Raw genomic sequence first — 19,283 nt, forward strand, 5'->3', positions numbered from 1 at the left:
AATGTTTATTTAACAATTTTTGTCATTCTTCAGGCTTCCATGCCTGCATCTCATCTTCTCACTTCCAGCTAATAACTTGGTTGCAATGAAAGCTACCGGGTAGGATATTACTTACTTTGCTAGGACCAAATTCAGAAACCTTGTCTTATTCCTCCCTCCTGTTACAAAGGAGGAAGCATTTCTTCTGTGAAAGCTGGTTCCTCACATAGTGACTCTCTTGCCTTCATAAGGTTGAGATAGTCTGTGTCCTGTATCACTAACATATTTTTATATTATTATTACAATTAGCATAAATGCAGGCTAGCCAAGCTTAAAAGAAATTGCTCTCTAGATCTCATCCTCCTCTACTGTTTCATTTTTCTCCTTGCTATAGTAAGATATCTTAAAAGAATTTCTTCTTGCTTTGTTTTTATTTCCTCATGGGTACTGATGACAACTGAGTCATCAGAACCACTGGCTGGTTTTCTGTCATCTTTTGTAATTTCCCATCAGCATTGAGTCATCTCATCATCAAATTTAAATCACCTCTTGATTTCTAAGAGAAATTTGATTGACTTCTAAGAAGTGAAGATGGCTCACAGGTTTTTCTTCTATCTCTGTTATCCTTCTCAGTCTCAATTGTTAGTTCTTCTTCCTTTTCCCAAACTGATAACTTGGACTTCTTAGTTTTAATTTTAGTTCAGATTTCTTTTCTCTTCACTCACTCTGGGTACTTTTTGGCTTTAAATGTCAGCTATAGGTTGTCTTCCAAATTTATCCATAGTCTTTCCTTTGTAATCCAGATTTATATCTCTAACTGCCTATTTGTATCTCCACTGAAATCTATTTTAAGTGTCTAAGATTTAACATGTCCCAAACAGAAGTCCCAATTTTCTCTATGAAATTTTTTTCAGTTACTGCTTTAATCTCATGAAATAACACCATCAATGCAGTTTCTTAAATAGAACATCAGGTCTTTCTGCTACTCCTTTTTATTCACTCACATCTAATAATTATTAGGTGTTTTTTACTCTATCTGCCAGTAATACGGAGTACAGATATTTCTTTCCATCTTTACTATTCCCTCCTTACAGGTCCCCATCTTTTCTTATCTGTACTATTGGAGTAGACCTCTCTGACCTCTAATCCCTTCTCCTTTGGGTAGCTAATCTTTTAAATATATTGATTCATGTTGCTCCTTATTTAAAAACTATCCAATGATTCCCAATTCCACATCAATAAATTCTAAATTACTTAATATGGATGTATACCCATGTTAAGGACATAGAGTACCCATGTGTCCTTAATTGCCCAGCACAGTACTGTTGTCTAGATATTATTGTCCTGGTACAATTGTTGTTATGTAAAAGGATCCCGTGATAGATTATATGGTCACCCTAGTGAAAGATACTTCATGATATTATCTCTTCAATCTTACTTTCTTTGTTTCACCAGTGCTGTCAGCTGCCTTCCAGTCAGACCAGTCTTCAGATTTTTCTGCCATAGACAGAAAAATTATATCATGGCAGACACTTTTATCATGTTCTTTCTAACTTGATTTCTCTCTTAGACCTGTAATTCTCTATCACACTATCCTCACAGTGCTCTCAATCCTCAGTGCTTGTCTCAATTTAAAAATCATGCATTTAGTTACTGATGTATTTATTATTTGCACTTTCCTACTAGTTAATAACATTAATATGGAGGAGCCTATCTATCCAGACATTCTAGTATAATATTAAGTTGGCCAGTTGTTGACTGAATAAATGTAATTCTTTTAAAATTGACCAGATTGTGTAAGAAACTAGTTAAATTTGGGATTTTCTTTTAATTTTAAATATATGAACTCTCATGCTGAAACCTTGCATGCATTGCCACCTTCAGGACTAAAAGGTTGAGGCGTTTCTCTTTATATTCTTTGCTTGATTAGTGAGTAATATTACAATAGAAAATTTCTTTTCCAGTTCTGTATTTTTTGTATTTGAATGAATTCCTTCCTGCTTTTGGTTTTCTCTTTTTCTTTCTGTTACTGTCCCCTTCCAAGATATATTTGAACGGATTTATTTTCATTTTACTCTAAATGTGTTCTCTCTCTCTCTCTCTCTCTCTCTCTTACACACACACACACACACACACACACACACACACTATGGAGAAGACAGTGAGACCATCAGTTTTGTTGTTTATTTATGAAAATATTCTCTTAAGAAAAGGGTCAAGAAAAGTAAACATGATAATTGAGTAAATTCTTACAAATACTAAATTCCACATCATGAAGGTTTTGTATCTGAACATTCCCTGCAGGTCTTCAGATGGGATGGAAGCAGCTTTGTGCTGCATCAGACACTCCCTGTCCGAGGTGTGCTAAGCATGGCCTTGTTCACCAGAGGAGGTGCTGTATTTCTAGCCATTTCCCAGACTGATGCCAGGCCAAATTCCCTGGTACTCAGATGGTCTGGCAGTGAGTTTATAAGTTTTCAACAAGTTCCGACCAGTGGGACAACCCAAGTTGAGGCCTTGACTTCAGGAGATGATATTTACTTAATTTTTGCCAGAGCTATCTTTCTAGGTGAGAAGAGGTAGTATTTTTAATGTGTAAATAGTTATTACTAAAATTATATACCATTCATATAGTATATTCTATTTATGAATGTTATAATACTTTTTAAGATAATGTACATAGAATATTTCTTCATGGCTATGTGTCAACTTACCTCAAGTGGATATCAAAATAAAATATAATTTATGGTCATAATCTTTAAGTGTTCTGAACTACTACTTCAAAGCTATATTAAGTAAAGTTGGGGGTAGGTAAAGTGGAAATATCTATGAAGACCTTATGCCCACAACACAAAAAGGTAACTTTTTATATGATTGTCCTTGGGGGTGCTATGGATAATTTACAGTAGTAATAAAGAATATTTTTAGTAATTTTTGATAAGGCTCTTTCAAATTGTTCTCTAAATATAAATATGCTCTGTTCTGCTTAGTGAAATTTTAGTAGATAAAATTTCAGCATTCCCAAAAAAACAGAATATTTACCATTGTTTGTTCTTTAATATCAGATCACAGTTGGTGACTAACCATGAAGTAAGTGTACATACTTCATGTGGTAAATGCAAAAAGCTTTTTAAGTGTTCCCTTGTAAGTGCTATTTGTTTAACAAAATGAATTCTGAGGATGTACTACTATTTTTTTTTGGTAATTTAATATTTTATTATAGTTTTACTGTCATTTTGGTCATTTTTCCCTTAAGTTTTGCCTTCAGATTTGACTTTTATTCTATTATTATAGGTGACCAAAATTCAACTGATATTTTCATCTGGGAGAGAGGACAGTCTTCTTTCAGATATTTTCAATCCTTGGACTACACTAATGTTAACAGGATTCATTCCTTCACACCAGCCTCAGGAATAGGTAAGGGATTTTTGACTGCTCAGCTATCCTAAAGACATCATGGAAAGATAGAATGATTGCAACATCATTGAGTAAGATGTAATGGCACATTGTCAGATACTGGGTATTTTAATAAGGATATACAATCATGATTTTTATAACATGTCCAGAAATCCTAGAATTTCAGAAGAACTAACACTTTTTAACTGGGCATCGTGCTTTAGAATAATCACAATGGCTAATATATGGGGTGAAATACTAGTGAAGGATCAAGAAAGAAAAGTAATTTCTTTTGTTTGGAGAATGACATCATATACATATTTATTAAATACGGAAGCATTCATAAGGGTATAACAGAATCTGCATTTAAAAACTGTTAAAAAGGCAGAAAATAATCCTGAGAAATGTCACCTCATTCTCTCTCATAAGCTTCTAGTGCAGTCTGAAATCTTTGCTTGGTCCTCTTCACTTTAATCCACAAATCAGAAATACAACATTATTTTTATTCACAGTGGTTTTAGAAAAAAGTCTTAGTGAGAACCCAAGGGGCAATGCTGTTGGGAAGCTATAGGATTATTTTAAGTTTGTTAAGAAACATCTTGGTTGTGCCAGTGATAATAAATTAAGAAGCTAAGGGCTTTTGGCATGATGAGACTATGGGACTATGTCCCAAAGCAGTTGTGAAGAGGACAGGGCCATGCTCAATGAGCCAGCGTGTCTCCTGTCCAGGTGCCCAGAGGGACTTGGAAATCAAGCTGATGGGACTCAGCACTTGAGTCTTGATGAACCAAGGTCCCACTAATAAGTTGAGACACAGCAATTCTGTATGAATTGAGAAGCAGCAGTTACTAATTAGATATTATATGAGTCATTATTTAAAATTGTGAAGAATTCCTCATCTTTAAAGGAGATTGGAGAAAGAAGAAAAATACTAAGTTAGTGATTTAAGGTAAAGGACTAATACCATTTGTAGTGTGATTGTAGAATTGGGTAAGAGTCCAGGATGGGGCTTGAACGGCACCTGGTAGGATAGGTAGGAAATATTGTGAGCAAGGGGAAAGGTATGAGTTCAAGAGAAAGACAGAAGTCCCTATGACATTGAGGGTGCAATGCACAGACTAGAGTGGTAGGGTCAGAGAATTTGACTCAGGATGTGGTGGTGGTGGTAAGGTTAGAAACACATAGTAGAATCTAAACAAGAGGGCCTATAATGTCAAGCCAGAATTTGAACTGTGTTACAGATGGTCCAGTGGTTTACAGTTTGGTCATAGGCACTTATTACCCTTTAAAGATCTGATGACCTTGAAGAACTTTTGTTTGATTGGATAAAATCTGTTGATGTTTATTGGAAATTAAAACAGAAATTTTAAAGAGATTTATTCACTAAAGTAATAAATATTGTGGAAGTAATAAATGTTGTGAACCTAAATGACATATCTGTTATTTGGAAAAGAAACTTTTCCCAAACAAAACCTTTGAAAAAGAGTGGTATTGCTTTTTTTGTTTGTTTGTTTGTTTGTTTTGAATCTCTTCAATGTCTGGTTTAATAAACAGAATGTGAACTCTTATGTCTGCATCTCTAGTCAGCCTATTGCGCTAATATTAGTCATACAGCCTTGGAAAATCCTACAGTGCACTCAGGAAAGAGAGTGAAGTAGATAAACAATATCTAGTACCATTATAAAAATAGTTTTGACCTCCCAGGCACTCTTAAAGGATCTCAAGGACTCCTGGAGATCCCTGAACTCTGAGCATTATTGAGACAGAGAAATACTTGAAGGCATTTCAAAGGCAAGTGATGATCAAAGGCACGTTTTACAACACCCACCACCCCCAGCAACTCTGGCATGTAGTATCCTTGGGTGCAGTAGCTTGCAATGGCCCAGGCTAGGAGTGTGTGGAGCTGACATTAGCAGAAGATAAGAAATTGGATTTGGGAGACAATATTTGGGTCTAGTTGAACTCATGGAAGTTAAAATATGCAAAGTAAATGATTTTAAGAAAATGCAGGAGATAACACAAATATAGGCTCTATTATGCTTTTTCTCTGGTGCCAGACTGCTGCTTCCTCTGCCATTGAAGCCTCTAGGTACTGTTCCCTTTTGTCACTTTGCTGAATAGGAATCAGATCGTTTATCTCATTGTATGTTATTTCCATGTGTACCCCTCCTTCCTCCTCAGCCCTGTGTCCATATATGTTCTCCCAGACCCCAGTCATCTCCCGTCTGGACACTTAAATCCTTTTGACTTCCACACCAGATCCCTCTGTTGTTAGGGCTCTCTGTCTGTTATTGTTCTGCTCATCTTGTCATTTACTTTTTCTTTGTTCTTACTCTGGCAGCCCATAGATCTTTAATATTATACTATGTAGGAAATGCAACTTGAGTAACTTTCTTATTCACTCAACAATTGGCTTGCTGAAAAAAGTATGTGGATTTTCATCATGTGTTTGTTTAGTTTTTGTCTACTTGTGCTTTAATTTTGTTCCTTTATCATTTTTGCTTCTCCTACTGCAAGTTTCTAGTGGACTGACTCTCAGTAATTCATTATGATTCAAAATAGTTGCCTAATGAATGTTTTTAAGGATGATGAGTGCTGCCTGAATGGGCCATTAATTGAAGTTATAGAATTTCCTTTAAAGATTTTTAAAAAATAGAATAGGCACACTTTCTAAAATAATTTGTGAAAAATTCTGCCAGCAGCTTGTTAAGGGACCTATTGTGAGGTCTCTTTATTTCTTTTGTTTCTGTGACTTGAGGTTGTAGAAGTATGAAAAAATTATAGGTAATTATTTAGGATGCTTATTATAGATCCCCTGAAAGCTGAAATTATGCATTAAATAATATTCAAGGACTTTCTTATTTTGAATATGTCAAATATTTTATTAAAAGTATTAGATTGGAGACCTGACTATGAGGATTACATATTCTGGTAATGACTTGACAGAGATTATTGGGTGGTGACTGAATTCTTTTAATGGGAGAGGAAGAATGATTTGACAAAGACTACAGGACATATGAATTTATCTTCCTCTTGTCTCCATTATTATTTAACAGATATTTTTTAGAGCCAATTATATGCTAAACTGGTGGTAAACCTTGAGGAAACAAGGATAAGCAAAATCTGATATATAATCTCTCCTGAAGAAGCTTGACATGTAGTAGGGAAGAGACAATATATACAATCACATAAGCACTTTTCTAGCCACAAGAGATAGCTCTTATAAAAGAATGTAATAAAGTACTCTCATCACACAGAATGGAGAAGACTTGACTGGGACTAATGGATACCCAGAAAATTTCCTTCAGGAAGAGTCATTTAGTTGCAAACAATAGGATGAGTAGTAGCAGTTAATGTGCAGAGTTGTGCTCAGAGCAGGGTTGCCTTTTATGAAAAGGTGATGATGTGGATAAAGAGAGAGAGCGGGGAGAGGAACAGGGACTGAAGAGGGGAGGGTGTGTGTGTGTGTGTGTGTGTGTGTGTGTGTGTGTATGTGTTTAAAGGAGAATTTTAACTGCCGTGGAGAGGATACTGGTAAGAGAAGATGTGTGAGGACAAATTGGAGGTACACGTCACATTTCAGACTAAAGATGTTAAGACGGTAGAGTTTGAAAAGCTGTAGATGATGGAAGTAGAAAATCAAAGGAGTAGTGAAGTCAATTAATTCAGAAGCTGTCTCCCAAACAAAGTTCAAAAGAATTGATAATAGATTCAATGATCCAGGTAGATGAGAGAGAGAGAATGTTAAGGATGAGACTGCTTAGAACAGATGGCTGGTAGTCCCATAACTGGGATGGTGATCACCAGGGAAGATCAAGACTTAGAGGACAGAGATAATGAGTGTTTGCAGTTATAATTGGAGATATCTTTGTGTAATTCATGTGCAGATATTAAGTACTACTATTTGGAGGTTAGATGAGATACCTAGCTGCAGATATGCATTGGAGGTTCATACAAACAGAGGGCATTTGTACAACAGACAGAGGAAATTGCCTTGAGAGAGACTACATAGTGGGATAAGTAGGTTCTGCCAAACAAGTTATGCTGAATTCGACTTTCTAAAGGTCAGATGGCAGGGAATATATGGATAAGGAGTCAAAAAATACAGAAATCTGTAGCTGACATTTGCTGGATGTTTATTATGCCCTAAGTCCTGTTCCAGCTCCTTACTTAACTGATTGAATTTTCAAAGCCCTGTATGCTGTTAGAAAGATATTACTCCCTCCCTCATTCCCCATACTCTCAGCTTCACCAAAAATACTACTTTTGGGAATCATATCCTTGGGAAATCTTTTGGACTAAGCTGAGCACTCTCTTCATCTATGTTTAGTTATAAGAAGTCCATCGCATTAAAAAAAATCCTCTATCTCCATAGGTTTGTACATACTGTAGACCATATGAGCCCTAAATTCCAGAACAGATGTCAGATCTTACCTGTACTAACTCCTCCAAATCTTTCTATAATACCCTGTGGATCAGATACGCTGTATCTCAAACTTTTCTCAGAATCTTCACTGTATCTCCGATTCTGGAACGCAGCTGTCTCCTGCTTTCCAGGCAGTACTCTCTGACTTCTCTTAGTTTTTCCTTTTTATATTCCAGATATGTAAATATTAGAAATACTTTCTCTAATGCTTAGTCCTGAAACTTTATCTGCATTCACTCCTAAACTAAGCTCATCTAGTTGTCTTCCTTTTGGATTCTTTTAATAAGTTTTGTTAGATGGAAGAGAATTTTATAATCAGTACTAGTTAATATCTTATTCCCCAGAATAGAGATTTAAGGATCTTTTTCCTGATGAATTCCTTGACCCAATTTCATGACCTATTTTCTGAAACAAAACAAAACAAAAACAAAAAACAAAAAAAAAACAAAAATCAAAAAAACAAATAAAAACTACTTTCTGTATACATATATACGGATTTGAGTCCTTACATTTCCTGCTCTAAATATCTATTCATATGCCGCCTTTTCATATAATCAGATTTCCAGAATGTAAACAGGGTATTATCTCCAAGGATTAAAGTACATAATGATAGGTAGAATACAATTTTGTTCAAGACTATAGCATCAGTTAAACTTGAGAGATGTTAAGATCCATCTCAAGAGTTTCCTCTGTACTAAATGTTCCCAGTTTTTCAGTTTTATGAAAAGCATTTGATTTTTTTAAAAATTCAGGTGTTTTCACAATAGCACCTTTCTTGAATTTTACCTTTTGTTGTAACAATTCATAAGCTGTGATAGTACTTTAATTACTATAAGTAAACATGATCTGTAGTTCTTGGAATGTAAGAGTAAGGAATGGGATTTTCCATTGTAACCTATGGACTAAAATTTTGGAAGAAACTCAGGGTTTCTAGTTTCACGTGCTGTTTTACTACTGAATTAATCTTATTTGGTTATGTTGATCAAGAAACCTAGCCCGGTTGAGTTACAGCAAAGGAAAGCATTTATTAAGGACTTTAGGACTGCAGCTCTAAAGACAGACCCAAGGACTTGAACAGAATATAGGAACTGCTTGTGGTGGGGAGAGTTTGTATACACAGATTGGCTAATTCACACTCCAGTTGGTTTTATGTGAATCAGGTTTTCAGTTAGTACAGTTCTGATTAGTGGAGCATTTGCCATGTGGTGATTGGTGGGTGTTCTTTGGCTCACCAAAGTGAATTTCAATTTCTTTTCAGTAGTGGAAGCTTCTAGACATTCCAGAAGTACTTGGATATGTTGGAGGCCAGATCCTTAACTGTGTTCCTATTGGGGTTTTAACCCAGACATGGTTCCATTTTTTAAAATATGTATTACCTATCATTATCTTTATATTCCAATGATTTTCCTTAGGTACTGGAGTTTGTGCTTGTTCCTCTATGGTTTCTCACTTTTTTCCTCAGTTTTAAGTCTGAAGCTTACCTTGCGGCAAATACAATGTAATAAGCCTCCTTTCCCTCTAATTTCTATAGATACAAATATATGCCATTGCTTTGAACTATTAAGAGCATGATTCCTTAATAACATTTCAAACTATACTCCAATAATCATAAATGTATTCAAACTCTTTGGTTAATGGCCTTTTGCAATTTATTAAGTAAAAATTATTAAAGAACTTTGTCTCTATATTAAAATATTAATTATAAAACAGCAGTAAGTACCCAATGTGGACAGCTTATGTATTTGAAGATCAACCCTATAGATGATTAAATAGCATAAAAATGATAAAGTTGAATGTAATGTAGCAACCTATAAAACTGTAATACTATAAAATAGTATTAAGTCTTTTAATAAGATTTTATTTTGGATTTAGCCTATTACTATGTCATTATGAATCAAATGGATGGTGACTGGAAAGGAAAATACAAAAGTGAAACATTTTCATTTATAAAACTATCCTGTGCTGTCTAATTGACAAACATTGAGATGAGAACAAAGTGTTTAATATGCATTTGGATTTTACACTGGTGACTTCTTTTCTTATTAAGTAGAAGTGGGTATGTTGTGTGTCTGATTTGATCAATCTATATAGCATTTAAAAAATACAATTTCAGATATTTTAGAACTTGAGTCATATTTAGTTACTTCAGAAATCTAAAAGCAATTTTGGTTATAGAAAGGTTTTGCTCTGCGACATGGATGGAGCTGGAAGGGATCATGCTCAGCAAAATAAGCCAGAAAGAATAAGAAAAAGAAAAATACCTGATGGTCTCACTCATAGCAGGAATCTAGAAAACCTAAATAAGGGACCAGGAAAAAGAATGACTATAAGAAAGAAAAAATCAAAATCAACAAACAACTATGAGCCCGAGGCACACTATGGTGGGGGCGGGGGGAGGAGGGATTGGGATCAAAATAAGGGGGTTGCAATTGTATGGGGAATATAAAAATAAAAAAAAGAAAAAAGAAAAAAAGAAAGGTTTTGCTCTGGTGCCCAGGGAAGGAGCATATGAGATGCAATTTGGTTTTACTCCAGCTTCCTTTTCTTTCCTTCTTGCAGTCCACTTACTTCTCATTGGCCAAGCTGTTTCTGCTCTTTACTGCTGGAATTCAAAGCTGAATCAATTCTCTTTTATTCTGGAAGCACCTTCTGCTCATGATGCAGTTTTTGTTGCAGTAAAATCCCTTAATTCAAGCAAGAATTTAATTGCTCTAGTGGGAGACACCCATTCATACCTATATGAGCTGGCCTACATCTCAAGCCACTCTGACTTCATTCCTAGGTAGGTTTAATATTTTATCATGAATGTCTTCATGCTTGCCATCATTTTCTATGGTGTTTAATTTCTAAGTCTTTAGTTATGAACTGAAAAATAGAAGAGGTATTTATAAGCTAGAAGTTTGTTTATTCATATTTCCTTCAATATTACATGAACATTTTTTGGTTAAAATTTTATTTATGAAATGTGATTTTTGCAAATTTTAATATTAATGGTATGAGAGTTTATGAGTAGTCTATGTATATGTCTTTTAATTTGTTATAGCTGACTTTATTTATATATCTTATGCTAGTTCAGGTGAACTGATATTTGAACCTGGTGACAGAGAAGCTGTAATAGCAATAAATCTCCTTGATGATACAATTCCAGAGGAAGAAGAATCCTTCAGAGTTCAGCTGAAAAATCCCAAAGGAGGAGCAGAGATTGGTATTAATGGTTATGTAAACATAACTATTCTGTCTAATGATGATGCATATGGAATTGTTGGATTTGCTCAGGTAATGAAACTAGGGATTCTGCACTTACATGCAGAATGACTTATTCATTGTATTTTTCTGTCTGTTATCAGTACTGATTGATCATACTTTGAGTATCTTAAACCTCTCTCCTTTCCCTTTTGCACCCTCTCTCCTTTCACACCCTATTCTGTATTCTAAAGGGAATTCTACTAATGTCTTCAGTTTAGAGTCTTGTACATTGGACCTTCTAAGTCAATTTTTCCTAAACCATTTTTGTGTGTGGGGGGGGCGGGGGGGGAGGTGGGGTTTGATCCTTTCATAGGATTAAATTTGAAATGTTGTGAGTTGACTTTGCCCACTTTTAACCCTACTTCCAGAGAATAATGAGTTAGATTCTAAATGATTCTAAATATATTACACATTGTGTCTTGTCCAAGCCTTTGTCTGATTGCCTTTAATAAATATAAATATGCCTTTGTCTTACTATGTCTTTGTTGTGTGGAGAGGGGAGGAGAGAGATGTTTATAACTGTATTGTGCATTGTAACATGGAGATTCTCTCTCCTGAAGAGCTATGCAGATCTTCCTAGCTCTTTCTCTATGTCCACATTTTGTATTCTTTTAACAGATAGCAAAAGAAAATCCATTCACTCAGTATTATTTACAAAATGTGTCCTGGTTTCTTAACTGGAGTTAACGCTATGGTATATTTCTCTGAAATACTCTGTAAGTAAGGAAAATATAACTGAAACTGGTTTAAACACTGAGAACATTTCTACAAAGGTGGGTTTAATTCTTGCCAATAGATAACATCCCAGATTACTTCAATCCATTCCTTAAAACAGGCTATTATATTTGGTCCACCTTGTGGCAAGATGAGCTCTAGTAGATAATTGCTTTTTTTAAATCCTTATTTTGCTAACTTGTTAAAGGAGGGTAGGTAGTTAGAGGCTTTTCTTTGAAAAGGTATTGTCTTATGTAAACAAATTGTATGCATAGTTTAAAAACAAGGTATTTTCTGCAAGAATGTTTCATTGCCTTCAGCAAGATTTTATTACTATGTAACATTTGTAATAGTGTATTCAAATGCTGTGTACACAAATAGTGTATTCAAATCCTATTGCTATAAGATGGGCTCTCTACTCAAATTAGTGTCCTAAATAGACGCTTTCACAAATTTAAGAAATTAATGGGGGAGTCTCTTTTTAGGTAACCATAATAAAAAGACAAGAACAATCTTACTGAGAAGATTAAAAAAATCTTTATACTCCATATTCTTGCTTCGTTACCTATGGAGAAACCAGGGCCTATTCTTAGAAGGAATACTTTTCGTATTAATTTTGAGGGAAAGTTCACTAAATGTTGGCAAGAGAGGTTTTAAGTGTTAGTTGGACAATGTTATAGTCACACAGAGGTAGAAAGGAGTTTGGAACAAAGAGGCTAGGAAGTATAGTGAGAAGGGAGTAAAGAATTCTAACACAAAGGAAGCAGCTATGTTTGGCAGTAAAATAGTCATGAAAACCACTGAGCAAAGGATGAAACACCATCAGTGGAAGCCTGACAACCTGTAGCAACATTTCATAGAATGTGAATTTAAGAAAGAGAACGTTTGTAAATGATCAAAAATATCACCCCGATTCTTAGGATATCTTTATACTTGAATGGACCTTGAAGATCATGAAGACCAAACTTTATTTTATAAAAAGAAAGCAAAGAGCTAGAGAGATTTCTAGAGATTAGACAGGGAAAGAAACTTCTCCCAATTCAGTATGTTTTTTTTTTTTTTTACAAATGTTTGCATGTTATGTAATTACTTTTAAAATGTATATACTTTCCAAGTATAAAAATAATACACATTCATTAAAGAATGTAGAAACAATAAAAATAATCCTATAAAGTTCACATTTTTATTTACTTTAAATTGCTCTTTTACTTGTTCAGACATGCTGTTCTAAAGTAAAATGGCTATACTATATTACTGGTTTTTAACTATTGCTTTTCAATTTTTGTATTGCTTAGTACTTTGAAATTTGTAAATGAATGTTAGCATTAAATAAAAGTCACTAAGGTAATTTTGAGATAACCCCTGTGACTTCTGTTTATTTTTCAGAATTCATTATATAAGCAAGTGGAAGAAATGGAACAAGACAGCCTAGTAACCTTGAATGTTGAACGCTTAAAAGGAACATATGGTCGTTTAACTGTAGCGTGGGAAGCTGATGGAAGTATTAGTGATATATTTCCTACCTCAGGAGTGGTATGTAATTTACAAAATTATAGGAGTCACTTTTAAATTATGGTTACTGTTGAGGCATGGGACCAAACCCTGCCTTGTGGATGAAGTGTTTGAGTTTGACCATGTCAACACTGGATTCACATTAACCACCGTAGAGAGGGATACAATTTAAGGTTAGTTTTATTGTTCTGGTTATTGTCCTTTTTTCTATAAAACCAAAATTACCTGTAAAAAATGTCATCCCTTTCAAGGTTCACTATGTCCATTGGCCAAATTGTTGATGTATTCTATTCTCAGAAGATAAAGCCAATCAAATTGGGGATGGAAACATGGCTTCAAGATTTAGGTAAAATGTAAATAGGGAGAAAGTCTGTGTGAAATAACCAGATGTATGAAAAAGTGGACCAGAGTTGTTGAATAAGTTTCTGGTAAATAGATTCTGAGATTCAGAGACATGGGCAAAATCTGTTAAAGGAGATATGCCTGTAAGAATGTGAGGTATGCAAGAATGTGCAGAGGGTGAAGTTATCTTGCAGGCAATTGCTCCTAAGGCTGAGCCTTTGAAGTAATTCTAGAGCTGAACTGGAATCCTTAGGAGCTGTTTGCAGTTGTGACAGTAGGACTGAGAGATTGTTTTATGTATCCTTGACTTCTGGCCATTCTTTAAGTCACACAGAACCTTGTGTAAAATGGCTTACTGAAGTTGAGGGGGATATCCAGTGAGAAACTCAAATTGTTATTCCCAGTAGCTAGGGAATGGATGAGCCAGCAAAGGGATCTGGGGAGAGACTGATATTATGTACTGTTAGAGGACAGTGATGGAATCAGAGTAAGTCAAAGAAGTAAGTCACTTGCTTGATAGAGTTAAAGGAGTTAAATGATCCTTTAGTTCCTTATGGTTAAAATGGATCATTTCATTGTCTTGAATTTCACAGATTAAATAAAATGTATCTCTGAGGAATTATTTTAAAAGACCTCTCATGGAATTGTCTCCCAAAAAAAAAAAAAAAAAAAAAACCGAGTCCCTATTAGGCGCCATCATTTATAGGTTTCTGAATCATTTGAAAGATGATTTATTATTTTAAGAATATTTTGCAATTTTTATTGTATTGAATATGCAAGCAACCAAAACTATAAGTTATACCTCTCAGGTTCAGTATATACTTATATAGAAAATTATAATACCTTTCCCAAATTAAGATTTCTGATATAAAAATGATTAAATTATTTTTAAAATGCACAATGGTATCTTAATTGTATTTAGACTTAGATTATATTTTGGAAGAATTATTTTATTAAAGAGTCACACTTTTGGTGAGGGCCAAGTAGTAAATATTTTAGACTTTGTGGGCTACATAATCGCTTTCTCAACTGCTTGACTTTGCCTTCATAGCACAATAGCAGTGATAGATAATATATAAATGAATAAACTTGACTGTGTTCAAGTGAAACTTCATTTATAAAAAATGGATTTGGCCAAAGGGCAGTAGTTTTCTGACTTGGTTTTATTAATAAGGCTCTTTAGAGTTTATCCTCAAGTGCCTTTCTATGTGTGGAAGTGAGTGTGAACAAAATAGGCCTGTGATGCTAGTTTGAATATTTTTGAATCATTTGTAGGCATATTGCTGGAGAATAGGGTGTTAGTTGGGGAACCAGGGGGAATGACATATAAGAAGCAAACAAGAGCCTCTCAAAGAATTTCAGATGTGGTGTAGCAAATTTGGATTTGACTTTTCAGATAATGGAGACTCAAAAGGAGGGTAGATGGACTCTGATTTGTATTTCTTCCTTTCTTTTTCTGTTTTCCTCTTCATTTATTCATTGCTAAATAATAGATCTGTTAAGAGATTAATCAAAGGAAATAGCAATCTTAGTAAATATGTGTAGGGAAAAAGTGTTAAACTAGTATATCACCTTCTTTAATCTTACAGACTTTTACACATGGGATCTGGAACTTAGATTTCTGAAGAGATTTTGTACTCAATTTTTTAATAGAATAGAGAATTTAGGATTTGACACTTTGGCTGCTTGTATTATTTGCTGCAGTTTTAGTAATAATTTACTTTTTTTCTTTTTTTTAACAATCTTCCACTTTTAATATATGAAATTTATTTGATTGATTTGTAGAATCATATTATGTTGCTTAAGTATCTTGGTCAGTATTAAAAGAAAATGTAGCCTTTTCATATTACAGCATAGTGGCAATTTAAAAATAAATAAATTCTTTCTTTAAAATTTTAGATTTCATTTTCTGAAGGCCAGGCACTGTCCACAATCACTCTGACTGTTCTTGCTGATGATAAACCAGAGTTATCAGAGATAGTGATCATAACACTCAACCGTGTTACCACAGAAGGGGTCGTGAATCCATCAAAAGGTGCTACTATTGATCAGAAGAGAAACAAGTCTGTGATAACCACTCTGCCCAATGATTCACCTTATGGCTTGGTGGGCTGGCATGCTGTGTCTCTCTTCATTAGTGTAGCAGAGCCTGAAGGTAAATGTTGTTAAGCATTCTTCAGGTAGTACGCTATATTGGATAATTTAATTCTAATATTTACTAGGAATGTAAATTTCTCCTTTTAAATTTTTAAGTTTGACAGGTCATATTCTATTGGTTTTTATTGAATTTCATGATATTATAATTATACAACGTTTATGCTATAGGAAATACTTACACTTTTTGAACATTATCATAATAGAAATATTAATAATTTTAGTAAATTATTGAAGTGGAAGTAACTGGTTTTTAATTTTACATCTCTTTTCCATTGTTCTTGACCTGTTCTTTTCCTTACTCAGATCTTCTCTCTGTAGATTTTCAGTAGTTAGAGGGAACAATGAGCAACACAGGAAAATGCATATGCCATTCAAAGTATTGTTTAACACAAAACAGTAATTAGAATATTTTTTCTGTGAAATGTAAGTGATCAAACTCTAGCCCCTCTCTTTTCTTAAATAACTGTTCATGTAAGCTGTAGGATAGCTTTTTGTAGATAAAGATCATTTTATTTATTTGAATAAAAGATTATATATGATATATATTTAGAATCTACTATATAAAAGTTCTAAAATTATAATTAGGAACACATTAGGAACATAATTCAAGGTCCTTTTATGTATATAGTTGATACAGGGGGAATGACATGTAGTTATGTACCTGGGTTTTCTTTTTTTTTTTTTATTTTATTTTTTTTATAGAGGCATGTTTTTATTTATTTATTTATTTGTTTGTTTTGTTTATACATGCACTGGGTACAGTCAGAAGCACGGGAGGGCGAGAGAATTCACCAGAGCCAGAGCGGGAGGCAGAGCAGGCAGAAGGACCGAAGTACACTGCTGAGGGGAGCAGCGGGCGGCAGGAGAGGTCTGCGCGCCATGTGGGACCCTCCTCCAGTGGCCGGGGAGCAGCCGGGGATCGAACCGGCGCTGCAGAGGCCGCGGGCAGCTTTGCAACCCAGCGCTCAACTGCTGCGCCACCGGGGAGGCCCGAGGGTTTTCTTTTTTTTTATTATTATTTTTTTTGTGGGACCCTTGCCATTGGCCGGGGAACGAACCGGCGCTGCAGAGGCTGCGGGCTGCCTTGCAGCCCAGCGCTCAACCACTGCGCCACCAGGGGAGGCCCTGTACCTGGGTTTTCTTATCTGTATATTTGAAAACCAAAGCAATAGACCTTAAATGAACTGTGCACTTACCCATTCAACAAACATTTTTTATGTTCTTAGTCATTTTGTCAGGAATTATTCTTTAATTTTGGAAAATTAAAGACATGGGATTTGATCATTACAAACTTAAAGACTAGGGTGAAATATTGAGAAGCACTTTTTAAAATTTATGTGGCAGAATAAAACTTAAATATCTAAGAAATGAAAAGTAGATGCTGTGAAATACTTTGAGTCTTGTGTTAGGCACTACTTTATAATAACAAAATTGCTCTTCTAATGAATAGTATGATGGCTTTGTATGCTTAATTTTTCATTTTCAGTGACTCAGCATTTGTACTTGGAACCTCTGTTCAACCTATGCATATATTTTCCTTAGCTGTTAAAATGCATGATACTTGCAACATAGAAGAGTGCATTGGAAAACTAGAGTGAGGGTTTAGAACTAGTATGTAATCTAGGAGTAAACAGTGATTCTCAGCACAATTTGGTGTACAAAAGAACAAAGCATACTTGGGAGTATATGTTGTCGTCATTTTACCTTTTAACTGTTCAAAAAAGATTGTGAAGAACATTTCCTAAGTGCTTGGAATAGCACTTAAGTGCTAGAACAGCCATATGTTTACCTGAGTCATGTCCCTCTCACAGAGAACATCACCACCCTGCAGTTGCAAATTGTTCGAGACAAAGGATTAACTGGAGACATTGCTGTTCACTTGTTAGCTAAACCCAATCTCTTATTGCATATCAATAACCAAGCAACTGAGAATGAAGATTATGTGCTGCAAGAAACAGTAATAGTAATGAAAGAAAACATAAAAGAAACATATGCCAAAGTTGTCATTTTGCCGGTGAGTCTAGGCTACAATTATGATATAAAATTAAAAAAAAAAATGCTCTGAAAGATAAAAATGTGATGTACTTTTAAAATCAGTCTTTTAAAGAAGGCTTTTAAATGTAAAAATATGATTACTACAATTTCTCCACTCATATTTAATAGTGAATATTTTTTATTTGGTAAAAATAACTATTGTATTTATTTAGAACTGGAACATTTCAGTGAACTTTGAAACGCTACATTTGGATTGATTATTATGTGTCTAATGAATTCACTCTTTTGATGTTGTTGGGTGGTTATTTGTAAACTAATTATTGAAAGAATAAAATACCCAAATCAATCTAGTTATATTTATTATGACTTGATATGGCAATATTTTCATTTCATGATATTACTTGAATCAAGACCTTAAATTTGATCCAAGCTCGTCTGAACCTTCTCAGTAAAAGCACATTGTTTTCTAACCTTTGTCCTTATCTATAATGAGGATGATCAGACCTACATGGTCCATGATTGAGGCCTGTGACCATCAAAAGGTGACTCATTTCCTTGAGTTTCACACTTTGGGGTGATGGGGTGATGTGATGCCCATGCTGTGAGATACAGCACAGTAGTCAGTGGCTACATTTGGGTTCAGGAGGAAACCAGGTGCTTGTCCATGTTCAAGACTTGCCAAAGGCACATAAAGTTCCTTGTACAGGAACTTTCTTGTCATGACCACTGAAGTGACAGTGAGGAAACTGACAAAGGTTCCACTGGCTTGTCTGGGGCCTCAGCAAAATTTTATTGTCTCCTTAATAGATGCCAAGCACTGCTCTAGGCTCTGAATTCAAATATTTAGATAATGGTTTTAGTGTTTTCTCTTTATGTGTAAAAAGAGAACATTGTGTATATATCTGTTGATTCATAAGAAACTGACACTGGTAAATAGTGTTGCTAATGATATATAATAATATCTAATAATGCCGTTATAAATCATACATTATTGAATAAATGTACTACTAATATTAATATTTTTTATATTATTAGTATTTTAATAGTAATGTTAATAGTAGGGGCTTCTTGAGAATTTTTTGGGAAAGACATGAGGGATAGGTTAGAATGGATGGAGGTTTCCTTACCTTTTCACTGTGAATTCTTTTTATCTTTTGGAATTTTTTGTTACCCATTCAAAAATAAAGTAGCAATTAAAAAAAATAATTAAAATATAGGGTTTGGTTTACAAGTCCAGGCTTGTAAGTCTTGAGCTTTCTCTTTTAGTATGTATTTTTAACCACTTAACCAGTTTCTCCTAAATTCTGTGGGGGAGATAATACATGTAATACATATTCAGTGGAGTAAGTATGGTCAAAATGGTGGGACAGATTTTTAAGAAAATATTTTATGTGCTAATGAGCATGAGGTTTCCAGTGAAACATGATCAATAAGCTTAAACATCCCCTAAGATAAAGAAGTTGGGATAATGTAGTAAAATATAAAATGTATATGAATATAAAGTGACTTTTTTTGT

The 19,283-nt window shown here is 34.5% G+C and overlaps 1 protein-coding gene across 4 annotated transcripts in view; it reads left to right on the forward strand.

Annotated features, from left to right (window-relative positions):
* ADGRV1 (adhesion G protein-coupled receptor V1) overlaps positions 1-19,283 on the forward strand; it is a 317,136-nt gene that overhangs the window by 137,841 nt on the left and 160,012 nt on the right. For all 4 annotated transcript variants that reach the window (XM_054688237.1, XM_037529850.1, XM_054688238.1 and 1 more), the window contains 7 exons: positions 2,284-2,548; positions 3,274-3,396; positions 10,361-10,583; positions 10,873-11,077; positions 13,148-13,294; positions 15,515-15,770; positions 17,584-17,786. In XM_054688237.1, the coding sequence (XP_054544212.1) occupies positions 2,284-2,548; positions 3,274-3,396; positions 10,361-10,583; positions 10,873-11,077; positions 13,148-13,294; positions 15,515-15,770; positions 17,584-17,786 (1,422 nt within the window). The remainder of the gene's footprint in view (positions 1-2,283; positions 2,549-3,273; positions 3,397-10,360; positions 10,584-10,872; positions 11,078-13,147; positions 13,295-15,514; positions 15,771-17,583; positions 17,787-19,283) is intronic.

Source organism: Talpa occidentalis, unplaced genomic scaffold, assembly GCF_014898055.3.
Source record: "Talpa occidentalis isolate TD23 unplaced genomic scaffold, MPIMG_talOcc4v2.1 talOcc4.6, whole genome shotgun sequence".
Classification (NCBI taxonomy): domain Eukaryota; kingdom Metazoa; phylum Chordata; class Mammalia; order Eulipotyphla; family Talpidae; genus Talpa; species Talpa occidentalis.